Source organism: Salmo salar, chromosome ssa02 (assembly GCF_905237065.1).
Source record: "Salmo salar chromosome ssa02, Ssal_v3.1, whole genome shotgun sequence".
Lineage (NCBI taxonomy): Eukaryota > Metazoa > Chordata > Actinopteri > Salmoniformes > Salmonidae > Salmo > Salmo salar.
Genome location: NC_059443.1, coordinates 22,667,642 through 22,683,883, shown reverse-complemented (window position 1 = coordinate 22,683,883; position 16,242 = coordinate 22,667,642). Strand labels below are relative to the sequence as shown.

Sequence of the window (16,242 nt, the reverse complement as noted above, 5' to 3'; positions counted from 1 at the left end):
GGGAGAGAGAGCGAGAGAAGAGGGAGGGGTGGAGGGAGAGAGAGAGCGAGAGAAGAGGGAGGGGTGGAGGGAGAGAGAGAGCGAGAGAAGAGGGAGGGGTGGAGGGGAGAGAGAGAGCGAGAGAAGAGGGAGGGGTGGAGGGGAGAGAGAGCGAGAGAAGAGGGAGGGGTGGAGGGGAGAGAGAGAGCGAGAGAAGAGGGAGGGGTGGAGGGGAGAGAGAGAGCGAGAGAAGAGGGAGGGGTGGAGGGGAGAGAGAGAGCGAGAGAAGAGGGAGGGGTGGGGGAGAGAGAGAGCAAGAGAAGAGGGAGGGGTGGAGGGGAGAGAGAGAGCGAGAGAAGAGGGAGGGGTGGGGGGAGAGAGAGAGCGAGAGAAGAGGGAGGGGTGGGAGAGAGAGCGAGAGAAGAGGGAGGGGTGGGGGAGAGAGAGAGAGCGAGAGAAGAGGGAGGGGTGGAGGGGAGAGAGAGCGAGAGAAGAGGGAGGGGTGGGAGAGAGAGCGAGAGAAGAGGGAGGGGTGGGAGAGAGAGCGAGAGAAGAGGGAGGGGTGGGAGAGAGAGAGAGAAGAGGGAGGGGTGGAGGAGAGAGAGAGGGTAACAGGCGGTGGAAAGCGGGAGAGAGAAAGTTTTAGGTGGCACCAGGCGGCATTTGAATACTCAACAGCCGACCACACACACACACACACACACACACACACACACTAAGTATCAGTGAGGTGCAATTGGCACAGTAGTCTTTTTGTGACTTCCCATCCTCTAGAATTAGATATCTGTTCTCTCTCCCTCTCCCAAGCAGAGACAGATTCCCAGATAAAAATAGGCTGAAGTATTCCAGTCCTCCTCCCATTCTACAGCCAGGCTTTGAGATAGAGGGTGAGTGTCATATTATGGGTTAGCAGCCCAGTGTAAGCCTGGTGAGGAGGAGGACATCCTAACACAACAGCTGTTGTGCAGACATCATGACCTAGCCTGATTTTGGTGTACAGGAGTGAACTGTGGAGAATGAGAAGTCTGTATGTGTGACTCCTTTGTGTTAATTTAGCGGTGTACAGAAATGAACCTCTCTCTCTATTTCCCCGCTGTCGATCTTTTGTGTTTTCTCCTCCCTCTCTCCTTGTGTAGGCCTGCCCTGTCCTCTATGTACCTGCCCTGTCCTCTATGTACCTGCCCTGTCCTCTATGTACCTGCCCTGTCCTCTATGTACCTGCCCTGTCCTCTATGTACCTGCCCTGTCCTCTATGTACCTGCCCTGTCCTCTATGTACCTGCCCTGTCCTCTATGTACCTGCCCTGTCCTCTATGTACCTGCCCTGTCCTCTATGTACCTGCCCTGTCCTCTATATACCTGCCCTGTCCTCTATATACCTGCCCTGTCCTCTATGTACCTGCGTCACTGTTCATTTTGAACTTTGAGCCAATTTATCTCAAGTAAGGATCTCACAGTAAGGATCAGTCCAAATGGGTTCTAACGGTAAGGATCAGTCCAAATGGGTTCTAACGGTAAGGATCAGTCAGAATGGGTTCTTACAGTAAGGATCAGTTCAAATGGGTTCTTACAGTAAGGATCAGTTCAAATGGGTTCTTACAGTAAGGATCAGTCCAAATGGGTTCTTACAGTAAGGATGAGTCAGAATGGGTTCTTACAGTAAGGATCAGTCCAAATGGGTTCTTACATTAAGGATCAGTCAGAATAAGATTTTACAGTAAGGATCAGTCCGAATGGGTTCTTACAGTAAGGATCAGTCCGAATGGGATTTTACAGTGTGATCCACTCAACATGACCAGAACCACAAGGTTAATCTGGTAGATTAGCAGTGTGAGTTACACAGTGCTATAACTAGAAACAAACACCACACCAGGTTAGGATTAGGAGTGCGTGTGTGTGTGTGTGTGTGTGAGGTGGTACCGGCTGGGTCAGGGTCAACCCAGGTCTGTGCAGGGTTGTGGGTGGTGTAATGTGTGATGTGAGGCTGGGTCAGGGTCATGGGTGGTGTGATGTGTGATGTGAGGCTGGGTCAGGGTCGTGGGTGGTGTAATGTGTGATGTGAGGCTGGGTCAGGGTCGTGGGTGGTGTAATGTGTGATGTGAGGCTGGGTCAGGGTCGTGGGTGGTGTGATGTGTGATGTGAGGCTGGGTCAGGGTCGTGGGTGGTGTAATGTGTGATGTGAGGCTGGGTCAGGGTCAGCCCAGGTCTGTGCAGGGTCGTGGGTGGTGTAATGTGTGATGTGAGGCTGGGTCAGGGTCAGCCCAGGTCTGTGCAGGGTTGTGGGTGGTGTAATGTGTGATGTGAGGCTGGGTCAGGGTCGTGGGTGGTGTGATGTGTGATGTGAGGCTGGGTCAGGGTCGTGGGTGGTGTAATGTGTGATGTGAGGCTGGGTCAGGGTCGTGGGTGGTGTAATGTGTGATGTGAGGCTGGGTCAGGGTCGAGGGTGGTGTAATGTGTGATGTGAGGCTGGGTCAGGGTCGTGGGTGGTGTAATGTGTGATGTGAGGCTGGGTCAGGGTCGTGGGTGGTGTAATGTGTGATGTGAGGCTGGGTCAGCCCAGGTCTGTGCAGGGTCGTGGGTGGTGTAATGTGTGATGTGAGGCTGGGTCAGGGTCAGCCCAGGTCTGTGCAGGGTTGTGGGTGGTGTAATGTGTGATGTGAGGCTGGGTCAGGGTCGTGGGTGGTGTAATGTGTGATGTGAGGCTGGGTCAGGGTCGTGGGTGGTGTGATGTGTGATGTGAGGCTGGGTCAGGGTCGTGGGTGGTGTAATGTGTGATGTGAGGCTGGGTCAGGGTCGTGGGTGGTGTAATGTGTGATGTGAGACTGGGTCAGGGTCGTGTAATGTGTGATGTGAGGCTGGGTCAGGGTCGTGGGTGGTGTAATGTGTGATGTGAGGCTGGGTCAGGGTCGTGGGTGGTGTAACGTGTGATGTGAGGCTGGGTCAGGGTCGTGGGTGGTGTAACGTGTGATGTGAGGCTGGGTCAGCCGTGCAGGGTTGTGGGTGGTGTAATGTGTGATGTGAGGCTGGGTCAGGGTCAGCCCAGGTCTGTGCAGGGTTGTGGGTGGTGTAATGTGTGATGTGAGGCTGGGTCAGGGTCGTTGTGGGTGGTGTAATGTGTGATGTGAGGCTGGGTCAGGGTCGTGGGTGGTGTAATGTGTGATGTGAGGCTGGGTCAGGGTCGTGGGTGGTGTAATGTGTGATGTGAGGCTGGGTCAGGGTCGTGGGTGGTGTAATGTGTGATGTGAGGCTGGGTCAGGGTCGTGGGTGGTGTAATGTGTGATGTGAGGCTGGGTCAGAGTCGTGTAATGTGTGATGTGAGTCTGGGTCAGGGTCGTGTAATGTGTGATGTGAGGCTGGGTCAGGGTCGTGGGTGGTGTAATGTGTGATGTGAGGCTGGGTCAGGGTCGTGGGTGGTGTAATGTGTGATGTGAGACTGGGTCAGGGTCGTGGGTGGTGTAATTGATGTGAGACTGGGTCAGGGTCGTGGGTGGTGTAACGTGTGATGTGAGGCTGGGTCAGGGTCGTGGGTGGTGTAATGTGTGATGTGAGACTGGGTCAGGGTCGTGGGTGGTGTAACGTGTGATGTGAGGCTGGGTCAGGGTCGTGGGTGGTGTAACGTGTGATGTGAGGCTGGGTCAGGGTCGTGGGTGGTGTAATGTGTGATGTGAGGCTGGGTCAGGGTCGTGGGTGGTGTGATGTGTGATGTGAGGCTGGGTCAGGGTTGTGGGTGGTGTAATGTGTGATGTGAGGCTGGGTCAGGGTCGTGGGTGGTGTAATGTGTGATGTGAGGCTGGGTCAGGGTCGTGGGTGGTGTAATGTGTGATGTGAGGCTGGGTCAGGGTCGTGGGTGGTGTAATGTGTGATGTGAGGCTGGGTCAGGGTTGTGGGTGGTGTAATGTGAGGCTGGGTCAGGGTTGTGGGTGGTGTGATGTGAGGCTGGATGGAGCAGCAGAGTTATTTAGAGGAAATAATCTGTCCGTTTCGGTCTGATGTGAGCCGGGGATCACGGTTACCTGATCTCCGCAGGTGTGTGTGTGTGTGTGTGTGTGTGTGTGTGTGTGTGTGTGTGTGTGTGTGTGTGTGTGTGTGTGTGTGTGTGTGTGTGTGTGTGTGTGTGGCGTCAAGCTCAGATCAGTTTCAGTGGCACCGCCAGTGCTGTGAGGAGAAAGGCGCAGCGATACACTAGACACACACACTAACAAATAACACACATGGCCTCTCTGTCAGATGAATAAACACTCTCTCACACACTTTTTGTGTCTCATATATAATACAGAGTCACCACACCTTTCTAACATGTTGGCTCTATAAAATAGCGATATTATATTACACACCCACACACAGCTGAGTACCAGTGCAGCTCGGCCCAGGCAGCTTGCCACACCCTGCTTAGTTCCACTGAACCAGACAGGAACACCACCTGAGATGATAGCCCCTCTCTCTCTCGCTGTGTGTATGTGTGTGTGTGTGAGATATACACGTGTGTGTAATGTGTGTGAGAGATAGAGACAGGCAGACCGAGTGTATGTGAGAGAGGGTTGTGCTTTCCTCCAGTGTGAAATGCAGCACAGACGGCAACTATTAACTTACTAAAGCAGGAATGTGGGAGGTCCAGGACTTCCCATTAAAAGCTGTGTGGGGGGGGGGATTATGGTGCAGAACACATGTGTCACTGCATCCTCCACCGATATCAATCCTTAGTAAATTATTTCTAATCCATGACCTACTCCCTCCTAGTAGCCAGAGCGAGGGACAGAGCGAGGGACAGAGCAAGGTGCAGTCTCTCTTGTCAAAGCAGCCTCCAACCCCTGAGCTGCACCGCTTCATTATGAGTACAATGAGAGGTCCCACTATCCCCACTAGAGGTCGACCGATTCATTTGGGCCGATTTCAAATTCATAATAATCGGTCATCTGCATTTTTGGACGCCGATTATGGCCGATTGCATTACAATCCACGAGGAGACTGTGTGGTAGGGTGACCACCTGCAGCAAGGAGCCAAGGTAAGATGCTACCTAGCATTACAAATCGTATAGAGAGAAATAGTCCTATAACTCCTATAATAACTACAACCTAAAACTTCTTACCTGGGAATATTGAAGACTCATGTTAAAAGGAACCACCAGCTTTCATATGTTCCCATGTTCTGAGCAAGGAACTTAAACGTTAGCTTTCTTACATGGCACATATTGCACTTTTACTTTCTTCTCCAACACTTTGTTTTGCATTATTTAAACCAAATTGAACATGTTTCATTATTTAATTGAGGCTAAATAGATTTTATTGATGTATTATATTAAGTTAAAATAAGTGTTCATTCAGTATTGTTGTAATTGTCATTATTACAAATAAATGAATGTAAAAAAAATAAGAATAATAAAAAAAATACATATACAAAAAAAAAAAAAGTGATAATGTCTATATTTATATATTTATATATATATGCTGGCGGTGCTTTCACTCTAGTGGTAGCATGAGACGGAGTCTATAACCCACACAAGTGGCTCAGGTAGTGCAGCTCATCCAGGATGGCACATCAATGCGAGCTGTGGCAAGAAGGTTTGCTGTGTGTCAGCGTAGTGTCCAGAGCATGGAGGCGCTACCAGGAGACAGGCCAGTACATCAGGAGACGTGGAGGAGGCTGTAGGAGGGCAACAACCCAGCAGCAGGACCGCTACCTCCGCCTTTGTGCAAGGAGGAGCAGGAGGAGCACTGCCAGAGCCCTGCAAAATGACCTCCAGCAGGCCACAAATGTGCATGTGTCTGCTCAAACGGTCAGAAACAGACTCCATGAGGGTGGTATGAGGGCCCGACGTCCACATGTGGGGGTTGTGCTTACAGCCCAACACCGTGCAGGATGTTTGGCATTTGCCAGAGAACACCAAGACTGGCAAATTCGCCACTGGCGCCCTGTGCTCTTCACAGATGAAAGCAGGTTCACACTGAGCACATGTGACAGACGTGACAGAGTCTGGAGACGCCGTGGAGAACGTTCTGCTGCCTGCAACATCCTCCAGCATGACCGGTTTGGCGGTGGGTCAGTCATGGTGTGGGGTGGCATTTCTTTGGGGGGCCGCACAGCCCTCCATGTGCTCGCCATCCATCCATCCATCCATCCATACATCCATCCATACATACATCCATAACCTTTATTTAACCAGGTAGGCCAGTTGAGAACAAGTTCTCATTTACAACTGCGACCTGGCCAAGATAAAGCAAAGCAGTGTGACAAAAACAACAACACAGAGTTACACATAAACAAATGTACAGTCAATAACACAAAAGAAAAATAGAAAAGTCTATGTTCAGTGTGTGCAAATGTAGAAGAGTAGGGAGGTAAGGCAATAAATATGCCATAGAGTCGAAATAATTACAATTTAGCATTAACACTGGAGTGATAGATGTGCAGATGATGATGTGCATGTAGAGATACTGGGGTGCAAAAGAGCAAGAGGATAAACAACAATATGGGGATGAGGTAGTTGAGTGTGCTATTTACAGATGGGCTGTGTACAGGTACAGTGATCGGTAAGCTGCTCTGACAGCTGATGCTTAAAGTTAGAGAGGGAGATATAAGACTCCAGCTTCAGTGATTTTTGCAATTCGTTCCAGTCATTGGCAGCAGAGAACTGGAAGGAAAGGCGGCCAAAGGAAGTGTTGGCTTTGGGGATGACCAGTGAAATATACCTGCTGGAGCGTGTGCTACGGGTGGATGTTGCTATGGTGACCAGAGTGTTGGAGGCTATTTTGCAAATGACATCGCCGAAGTCAAGGATTGGGAGGATAGTCAGTTTTACGAGGGTATGTTTGGCAGCATGAGTGAAGGAGGCGTTGTTGCGAAATAGGAAGCCGATTCTAGATTTAATTTTGGATTAGAGATGCTTAATGTGAGTCTGGAAGGAGAGTTTACAGTCTAACCAGACACCTAGGTATTTGTAGACAAAGAAGCTTAGAGAACAAATCATCTCTATCTACAAACTATTAGATTGCTATATCCTATTCATAACGTTCTCATTCTGGCAATGAACATAGATTGTAATGAGTGAAGAGGCGTTTGTTAAGGGTTAAATCTCATAACCAGGCCTGCACAGCACAGCAACAGGAGAACTGGAGTGAGTGAGAGATAAAGGCCTGCTGGGATTAAAGCCTCATAATAATGTGACTATTTGAAGTCTCTATTATTAGGGCAGATTTGTGGTTAGATAATACCTCGGTTAAAGCTCAACTGTGTTTGTCAACACGGTTAAGAGAGCGAAGGAGTGGGACTTGCACACGCACGGACACACAACACACACACACACACACAAGGCCGACACACTTTCAAGTGAACGCAAACACAAACCCAACAACAGACTTTATACACGTGTACAAAACACCGCCCAAACACACTTGCTCTGGTATACATACATCCAATACATACACACTAGTCTTGGGTACACACACACTTCCCGACATACAACCAAACACACACGCTAGTAAATGGCCACTTGTGGTGGGGCGTGGTGATGTCATCAGCCCCCTCCTCAGGGCCGTTTCTCTGGGGTAGGGGTGTACTGGAATGTGGCAGAAAGGGAAGGGGGTGGAGGTTAGAGAGGTTAGGGAGGAGAGCAGAGGCCATGGGGCTCACACAGTCCGTCCATCAGGCTCTACAGAACAGGCATGGCTGTATATAAGCCACAGAGCCACTACAGAACAGGCATGGCTGTATATAAGCCACAGAGCCACTACAGAACAGGCATGGCTGTATATAAGCCACAGAGCCACTACAGAACAGGCATGGCTGTATATAAGCCACAGAGCCACTACAGAACAGGCATGGCTCTATTTAGCCACAGAGCCACTACAGAACAGGCATGGCTCTATTTAGCCACAGAGCCACTACAGAACAGGCATGGCTCTATTTAAGCCACAGAGCCACTACAGAACAGGCATGGCTCTATTTAGCCACAGAGCCACTACAGAACAGGCATGGCTCTATTTAGCCACAGAGCCACTACAGAACAGGCATGGCTGTATATAAGCCACAGAGCCACTACAGAACAGGCATCACTGTTGTGTTGTACACAAAACCACATTATTCTTGGGAGAGATCACCCCCATAAGATGAGAGGCCTGCTTCATCTCAAGTCCCTGTGATGTCAGGCATAGCCTTTGTTTTAGTGAAATAAATAATATGCAGAGTTGGAATTAAATGTGACTGAGCTTCCTGATGCTGTATGTATGGGGGAAGTTGGTTAGTAATGTGTGACTGAGCTTCCTGATGCTGTATGTATGGGGGAAGTTGGTTAGTAATGTGTGACTGAGCTTCCTGATGCTTTATGTATGTATGGGGGAAGTTGGTTAGTAATGTGTGACTGAGCTTCATGATGCTGTATGTATGGGGGAAGTTGGTTAGTAATGTGTGACTGAGCTTCCTGATGCTGTATGTATGGGGGAGTTGGTTAGTATGTATGAGCTTCCTGATGCTGTATGTATGGGGAATTGGTTAGTAATGTGTGACTGAGCTTCCTGATGCTGTATGTATGGGGGAAGTTGGTTAGTAATGTGTGACTGAGCTTCCTGATGCTGTATGTATGGGGGAAGTTGGTTAGTAATGTGTGACTGAGCTTCCTGATGCTGTATGTATGGGGGAAGTTGGTTAGTAATGTGTGACTGAGCTTCCTGATGGATGCTGTATGTATGGGGGAAGTTGGTTAGTAATGTGCTTCACAACATGCAAGAGAGAGCAGGAACAAATTTATGCTGGAATTTCAGGAATGAGCTGACTTAACTAGCGAGCTTGATGGTCACTGTTTGACCTATTTGGAATCCCCATATAATCATGGCTTCTTTTTACAGTGTCATCGTTCACGGTTGTTCACCTTTGATAGGCCTCAGGCTACAAACCAGCTGACAGATTGACTGGAGCCACATTTGTTGCATGCTTGATACAGAGCATATTTATGATTAGCTTGAGTTGATCATACCACCCAGCCATCTCTGATCTTCTGTCACATATCACGTTACATCTCAAAACAACATCTTTGGAACAAGTGCAAAAACGAAACATGCTAATCTTCTTCACTAATTAGACAGGAGATTTTGCTCATACTACTTGACTATAGGCCTACACAACATCTAAGATGAACCAGTCAGGGATGACATGATTACCAGTCACTTTGAATATGAAAGTGTGCCGCTGAGAGTGAAATGATACTAATCTAACGCACAGCAGAGATGTACAAACTCTGACCACGTCCTCTTCCGATGCCGTACAGTACAAACCCACCTGCACCAGATAGACACGGGCCATTCACACAGACACCGTGAAGTCAGGCGTCGCATAGTGTGAAAGCTGCAAGGCTGGAGTAAAGCTATAGTTCACTTCACGCTCTTGAGTAAAAACAGTAATGGCCAATTCTCATTCATTTGTTTCAGTTGGAGTGGTAGTGTTTGTACAGTGATTGAGTCAGTGCGGAGTGGACAGATGCATTAACATGGGAATTACGTGAATCGGTGGGTGTGAATGAAGTGAAGGGTGCAGTCGTCCCGACCCGTTAAAGAAGCCGAGCCATGATGGATAGTGTAGATAGAATGGTGGTGTGGCAGATGTACAGTTGAAGTCGGAAGTTTACATACACTTAGGTTGGAGTCATTAAAACTCGTTTTTCAACCACTCCACAAACTTCTTGTTAACAAACTATAGTTTTGGCAAGTCGGTTAGGACATCTACTTTGTGCATGACACAAGTAATTTTTCCAACAATTGTTTACAGACAGATTATTTCACTTATAATTCACTGTATCACAATTCCAGTGGGTCAGAAGTTTACATTCCCTAAGTTGACTGTGCCTTTAAACAGCTTGGAAAATTCCAGAAAATGATGTAATGGCTTTAGAAGCTTCTGATAGGCTTATTGACATAATTTGAGTCAATTGACATAATTTGAGTCAATTGGAGGTGTACCTGTGGATGTATTTCAAAGCCTACCTTCAAACTCAGTGCCTCTTTGCTTGACATCATGGGAAAATCAAAAGACCTCAGGGGGGGAAAAAAGTAGACCTCCACAAGTCTGGTTCATCCTTGGGAGAAATTGCCAAATGCCTGAAGGTACCACGTTCATCTGTACAAACAATAGTACGCAAGTATCAACACCATGGGATTACGCAGCCGTCATACCGCTCAGGAAGGAGACGTGTTCTGTCTCCTAGAGATGAACGTACTTTGGTGCGAAAAGTGCAAATCAATCCCAGAACAACAGCAAAGGACCTTGTGAAGATCAACATAACCTGAAAGGCCGCTCAGCAAGGAAGAAGCCACTGCTCCAAAACCGCCATAAAAATGCCAGACTACGGTTTGCAACTGGACATGGGGACAAAGATCGTGCTTTTTGGAGAAATATCCTCTGGTCTGATGAAACAAAAATGGAACTGTTTGGCCAAAATGGTCATTGTTATGTTTGGAAGAAAAAAGGGGAAGCTTGCAAGCCGAAGAACACCACCTCAACCGTGAAGCACAGGGGTGGCAGCATCATGTTGTGGGGGTGCTTTGCTGCAGGAGGGACTGGTGCACTTCACAAAATAGATGGCATCATGAGGATCGAAAATTATGTGGATATATTGAAGCAACATCAAGACATCAGTCAGGAAGTTAAAGCTTGGTCGTAAATGGGTCTTCCAAATGGACAATGACCCCAAGCATACTTCCAAAGTTGTGGCAAAATGGCTTAAGGACAACAAAGTCAAGGTATTGGAGTGGCCATCACAAAGCCCTGACCTAAATCCTATAGAAAATGTGTGGGAAGAACTGAAAAGCTGAAATAAATATTTCTCTACTATTATTCTGACATTTCACATTCTTAAAATTAAGTGGTGATCCTAACTGACCTAAGACAGGGAATTTTTACTAGGATTAAATGTCAGGAATTGTGAAAAACTGAGTTTAAATGTATTTGGCTAAGGTGTATGTAAACTTCCAACTTCAACTGTATATAGGTCTGGAATCAAGTTCACACATTGTAGTGCCAGCATGTGTTTTTAAAGAGAAACAAATGTAACAATGCAATGGTCGCTGCACCTTTGATGATTTCCATAAAACAGTTTCTCATCCAGTGATCTGTGAGCTACAGGCTTACTTGTGGGGGGTGCTAGCATAACCAGAGGTGACTCCCCTGACAGATTTAATATTGGCTCACAATATATAGATTTTTTTTATTAAATAAATTAACTTGATTAGTTGGTTGTATTGTCTCCTGTTATTTAGAAATGTTGAATATGTAGGAGGTTCCTGGGATCGAACCTGATTGGTTATATCACCATTACATGGTAAATAACAAGTGCATAGCCTACAGTTGAAGCCCGCAATTTGGCAAATATGAAATAGCTGATGTCAAGTTGCGACTGTCAGTGAGAAGCATCTAAAATAGCCCTAGGCCTATCGCAATACTTCAAAATTAAATTGTGGAATAAACACAAAAGTCACATATAGTCCAAACGATTTAAATGTTGTTTATTCCATTAGTAGGATACACCAGGACTAATCTCTTGGCAGTAGCGGAGAGCGTCGGCCATATCTCTGGTGAGTGCGCATATTCACTGTCTTTATCATTGGGCGAGTCAGTGCCACTGGAAAGTTTAGGACAATAATTTCCTCCTCAATTGTTGATGGACGTCATATTGTACATTTTGTCTCCCCTTTTCATAGGCCTAGATTACATGGTTACATTGAAGACAAGGTTGATTTTATTGATCTCAGTTTGCCAGTGTCAGCAGAGTAGCCTAGGCCTAACCTGCAATTTTTGTAGTATATTTACATGTTTATTTATTCATTTAGTAGACGCTCTTATCCAGAGCGATTTACAGTAGTGAATGCATACATTTCATGCATTTTTTTTGTACTGGTCCCCCGTGGGAATCGAACCCACAACCCTGGCGTTGCAAACACCATGCTCTACCAACTGAGCTACACGGGACTAGTAGGCTATTAAAGATTCTGATAATGTCCCCAGACATGTAAAGTGTTGTAGAATTGCATGAAATATGATTATCAGCTAGGGCTGAGCTACTTCCCCAAACATGAAACTCAAGCGCCACCTATGATGCTGTGTATTTCATTGTTTGTTTACGGTCGGTCGGATCAGATAGTTGGTCTGTTTTGTCAGCGGCCCAGTCACCTTTACTCATTCCCAGACATCTGCCTTCATCACTGATCATTACTAAAGTGAAAGCGAGATTAAACGTTTAATTATCGCTTGAAATATGCCTAAAGCGTTATTGTAAACTGCAAACATATCCGAAACGACAGGATTTATTATAACGTCTTGGGATTCGACAAAGCCTCCACCTTCGAAAATGACAGTCCATTGAAACGTCTCTCTAGCTCCGCGGCCTTCATAACTAACCAAGCACTGCGTCCTCGCAAAGTAAGCTAAACTAATTATTCACTTGCATTTTCACGGGTCTAACTAAATCTATGTATTGTGCAAATGACAACTTCATCTGAACGGTGAATTACGAGTGAATTGGGCCGATTTAAGAAGCTTCGAAAACTTGGCCAGAGACTTTTTACGAACGGGTGAGGGGGGATCCCAACATGGACTCCGCAACATGCCACGGCGGGTCCGTGCACAGGTACTTTGCACAACTTATTGAAGCACGATACAAACAAAGCACGAATTAATCAGATTCCGATTATGACAGGTTCATACATAAAACAGCAGCATTTGACGTTTGAGAAAATGGACCCTAAAGGTGGCCACATATTTAAAAGCTATGTTGGCCAAACAGCGGAGAAATACAAACTTGTACGGGATGCATAGGATGACAAACAAGCAACACATTGTAAATGACCAAATGTAACGAAACTCTTAAAACAACCCCGGTAGATAGGTGTAATCTTCCAAAGTGTCTGGTTCATATGATTAATTACAACTCAACCAATCGTTTAATTTCCTATTCGAGTATTAGAAGTGGATGTCCGCTAGCAAAAGCTTCCATTTTGAATGTCTCACTAAAGCAACTCAACTTCAGCTACATCAACAGGTCGACAATCAATCCACATTGACATATTCCCAGCAAACTAGACACAGTAAGTATAAACAACACTTTTGTATCAACTTCTCAAACATAACTGGAGAACGTGTTGAATACTGTATAGCTGCAATGCAATGAACTCACGTCAGCTAGCTAACTGTCAAATGACGGCTAATGTTAGCAATAGAACTAGCTAGTTAAATGTATTTAACAACTTGTATGACTTTTGTTCACCGCTTAGTAATTGACAACAGACCGAACAACTGGCGAAGACAACCAGCAAGTTCATGATCAAGTTCACCCAGACAAAAGTGGTCGACTTTTTGTTTTGCACAAACTTACCCGAATCTCCAGGGGTTTTCATTTTGAGTGTTGCAAGCTAGTTAACGTTAGCTAGCGAGCTTGGTGGATCTCAAGTCAGTAGCGTTTGTGGAAGGAAAAGTCGTCTCCCTCTGAGCCCTTCCTTTGGTTCGGATTGGAAAAACGAGGGGGGGACAGGCTAACGTTAAACTTTCCACCGTTGCTCCACTCGCGGGCCCCTTTGCTTCCACTTTATTTCCCAATAGCCCCTTCCTCAACTGTAGCGATCGTGGTAACGTTACTTTCCCGAATCGCAGTCAGTTGATGTAGCTCACTGCTTTTTGTCCCACGGCAACTTCGCCTTGTCCTGTTCGAGTTGCAGCGGAACACCGTCAACCGTCCCGACAAGCACACGAACCGAAAACCCTTCTTTCCTTGTTTGCATATACTTTCACGAACTGTCGAGTTGTTTACTCCATCTCAATCGCATCTTCCCCGTTGTTTGACATATTTTCGCTAAAATAACCGTTCTGTAGAATAGCAGTCGTCCTCTCTTTAGACTTTCTTTCTTCCTCCACTCACTAACATTCTGTACTCTGTGGCTACTCTTTCTCCTCCCCCCGGTTCTTCTCTCTCGGGTGTCGTGTTTCGCTCTCTCCTCACCGGGCCGCCCACACGGAGAGGGAGAGGGGGGCTCTAAGGGGCGGGTCACACCCACTCACCACGAGCCAGGGTGGCGTCACTGCTGCAGCACGCGGCGTCGCCATGGAGACCGCCACAGCCACACTGCCGTGGTGACATCATATCCGTGTCCTACGATTCTAGAGGAGAGAAGGCCGTCACCACGTCCTTTTACGTCAATAGCAGGTACTTTCTTCTAATTATCTCTTTTCATTTCATGGTAATTGTATCTATTGATGTGGCCAGATTATTAAACCACTGTACAAATGCACAAGGCATTATAACACTAGACTCTGAGCATATTGCAACAGGAACTAAACCAAACTTATACAGACTTCCCCCTCTATTTCACATGGTCTACTACACCTCCCTGCTGAATTTGGTGGCAGTGATGGGATAGTCCCTGGCCACCTGCGGTCTCAGGAGAAAGTATTGCATATATACAATCTTGTGTCCTGTCACTCAGGCACTAGTCTGTGGCACTGATGCAGAACTGTCACATTGTCAACAAGTGCATGTGAGAGAGGTGGCATCATACATGGCAGGTGAAGTGTGTCTCATGAGCCCTATGTACAACCCCAGCTGCTCATAAGAACAGCACAGTAAAGGGTCATCTACTGTGTGTGTGTGACATAGACCAATGCGCAGGGACATCAACAGGATAACACTGCTGTGTAAAACACATTTAACAAGCCTTCTTCCCATGGTGTGATTTACAAACAGGATCCCTCTGTCCTCCACTAGCTATTCTTCAGGAGGGCAGGAAGTCACTCTGTTTTCCCAGATAGAACCTCTCTCCCAGATGCTTATCTGGGATGCAGCATTCCCAAATCCAGGAAACGGCGAGCACCATCCCGTCCTGTCTCTTCCTGAGCAGAAGGGCCAGGCTAATGTTTTCCCACGCCCGGACTCCCTGTCAACCACATCTAGGGGAACATTAGCCACAGCATTGTTTTCTCGCCCCCCCCTCCCCCCTTCTGTCTCTCTCTCGCTCTCCCTCTCTGTCCTCACTCACTTTCTCTGCCTATGTCTCTCTAGTCTTATCTCTTTCAGTTTCATTCTGTTGTCCTCTCTTTGTCCATCCACCTCTCCTCCTATCTCCATATCGCTCTTTCATTTGAAGAGCACTTCAGCATCCCCCAAGCTCTTCACAGAGGAAGTATGGTTGGAGAGAGAAGCGAGAGATGAAGAATAAAGAAAAAGAGTGAGTCAGGGATGAGACATGAAATTAAACCATTAAAACGGTGGAGAACAAATGGCCTTTCTGTCCATCTATCAATTGCTCACGTGTGTGTGTGCATTCATGTGTACGAGTGTCCACCCCCTTCTAAAAGGTGCTCTATGGTAACCCAAGTAGAGGAGATTACATTTTCATAGAAATCTACAGCACAGTACATTCTGAACACTGAAAAGCACACACAGTGCCTCCCTCCACTCCTCCCCTTTATGAATGATAAACAGAAGAGAGGGAGGAGGATGACAGGGGTGGGAGAGAGGGGTGTAGGGTTGGAGGGAGGAAAACAGCGGTGGAGGGTGGGGGAGGAGGACAAGGGTGGGAGAGAGGGGTGGGAGGGAGGAGGAGAGAGGTGGAGAACAGGGGTGGGAAAGAGGGGTGGAGGGTCAGAGGGAGGAGGACCTGGGTTGGAGAGAGGGGTTGAGGGAAGGAGTGGAGTAGTGGAGGGTGGGAGGGAGGGGAGGAGGACAGCGGTGGAGGATGGGGGAGGAGGACTCCTACCCACCCTCCACCCCTCTCTCCCACCCTCCACCCCTGTCCTCCTCCCTACCTCTGTCCTCCTCCCCTTCTGTTTGTCATTCACCTCTCTCTCTCCCCCCCACTCTTTTCTATTCACTCTTTCCCATGCCCTCCACTTCTCTCTCTCCATCTTCATCCTCTTCTCCTGCCACGACCCTCTCTCCTCCCCTCTCTCCCTTTTCAATTCAATGTGCTTTATTGGCATGAAATACAGGTAAATATTGCCAAAGCAAAAGCGTTTCAGTGTTCTTTTTCTCTCCCACTCCACCCTCTGTTGCTGTGCCATCACCCCCCTTACACCTCTTTCTTATTCTTCCTCTCATTCTGTTCTTCGCCGCCTCTCCCTTGCCTACCTCGCCTTTTCTCCCTCTCTCCATCCCTCAGTCTTTCTCTCATGTCAAGTTTGAAGTCTTACAATGCTGTCAAGGTTATGTACTTGTGTTAACTACATAATGTATTACTCACATTCTCCAGACTGTTTTTACATAAAACCCACTGATCATGTTTCATAACAACTGTT

At 47.3% G+C, this 16,242-nt stretch overlaps 1 protein-coding gene across 1 annotated transcript in view; it reads right to left on the bottom strand.

Annotated features, from left to right (window-relative positions):
* erfl3 (Ets2 repressor factor like 3) overlaps positions 1-13,919 on the bottom strand; it is a 92,536-nt gene extending 78,617 nt beyond the window's left edge. Inside the window, exon 1 of the mRNA XM_045700549.1 lies at positions 13,331-13,919. Coding sequence (XP_045556505.1) covers positions 13,331-13,352 — 22 coding nt within the window. The 5' untranslated portion in view covers positions 13,353-13,919. The remainder of the gene's footprint in view (positions 1-13,330) is intronic.
* Positions 13,920-16,242: the final 2,323 nt, after the last annotated feature.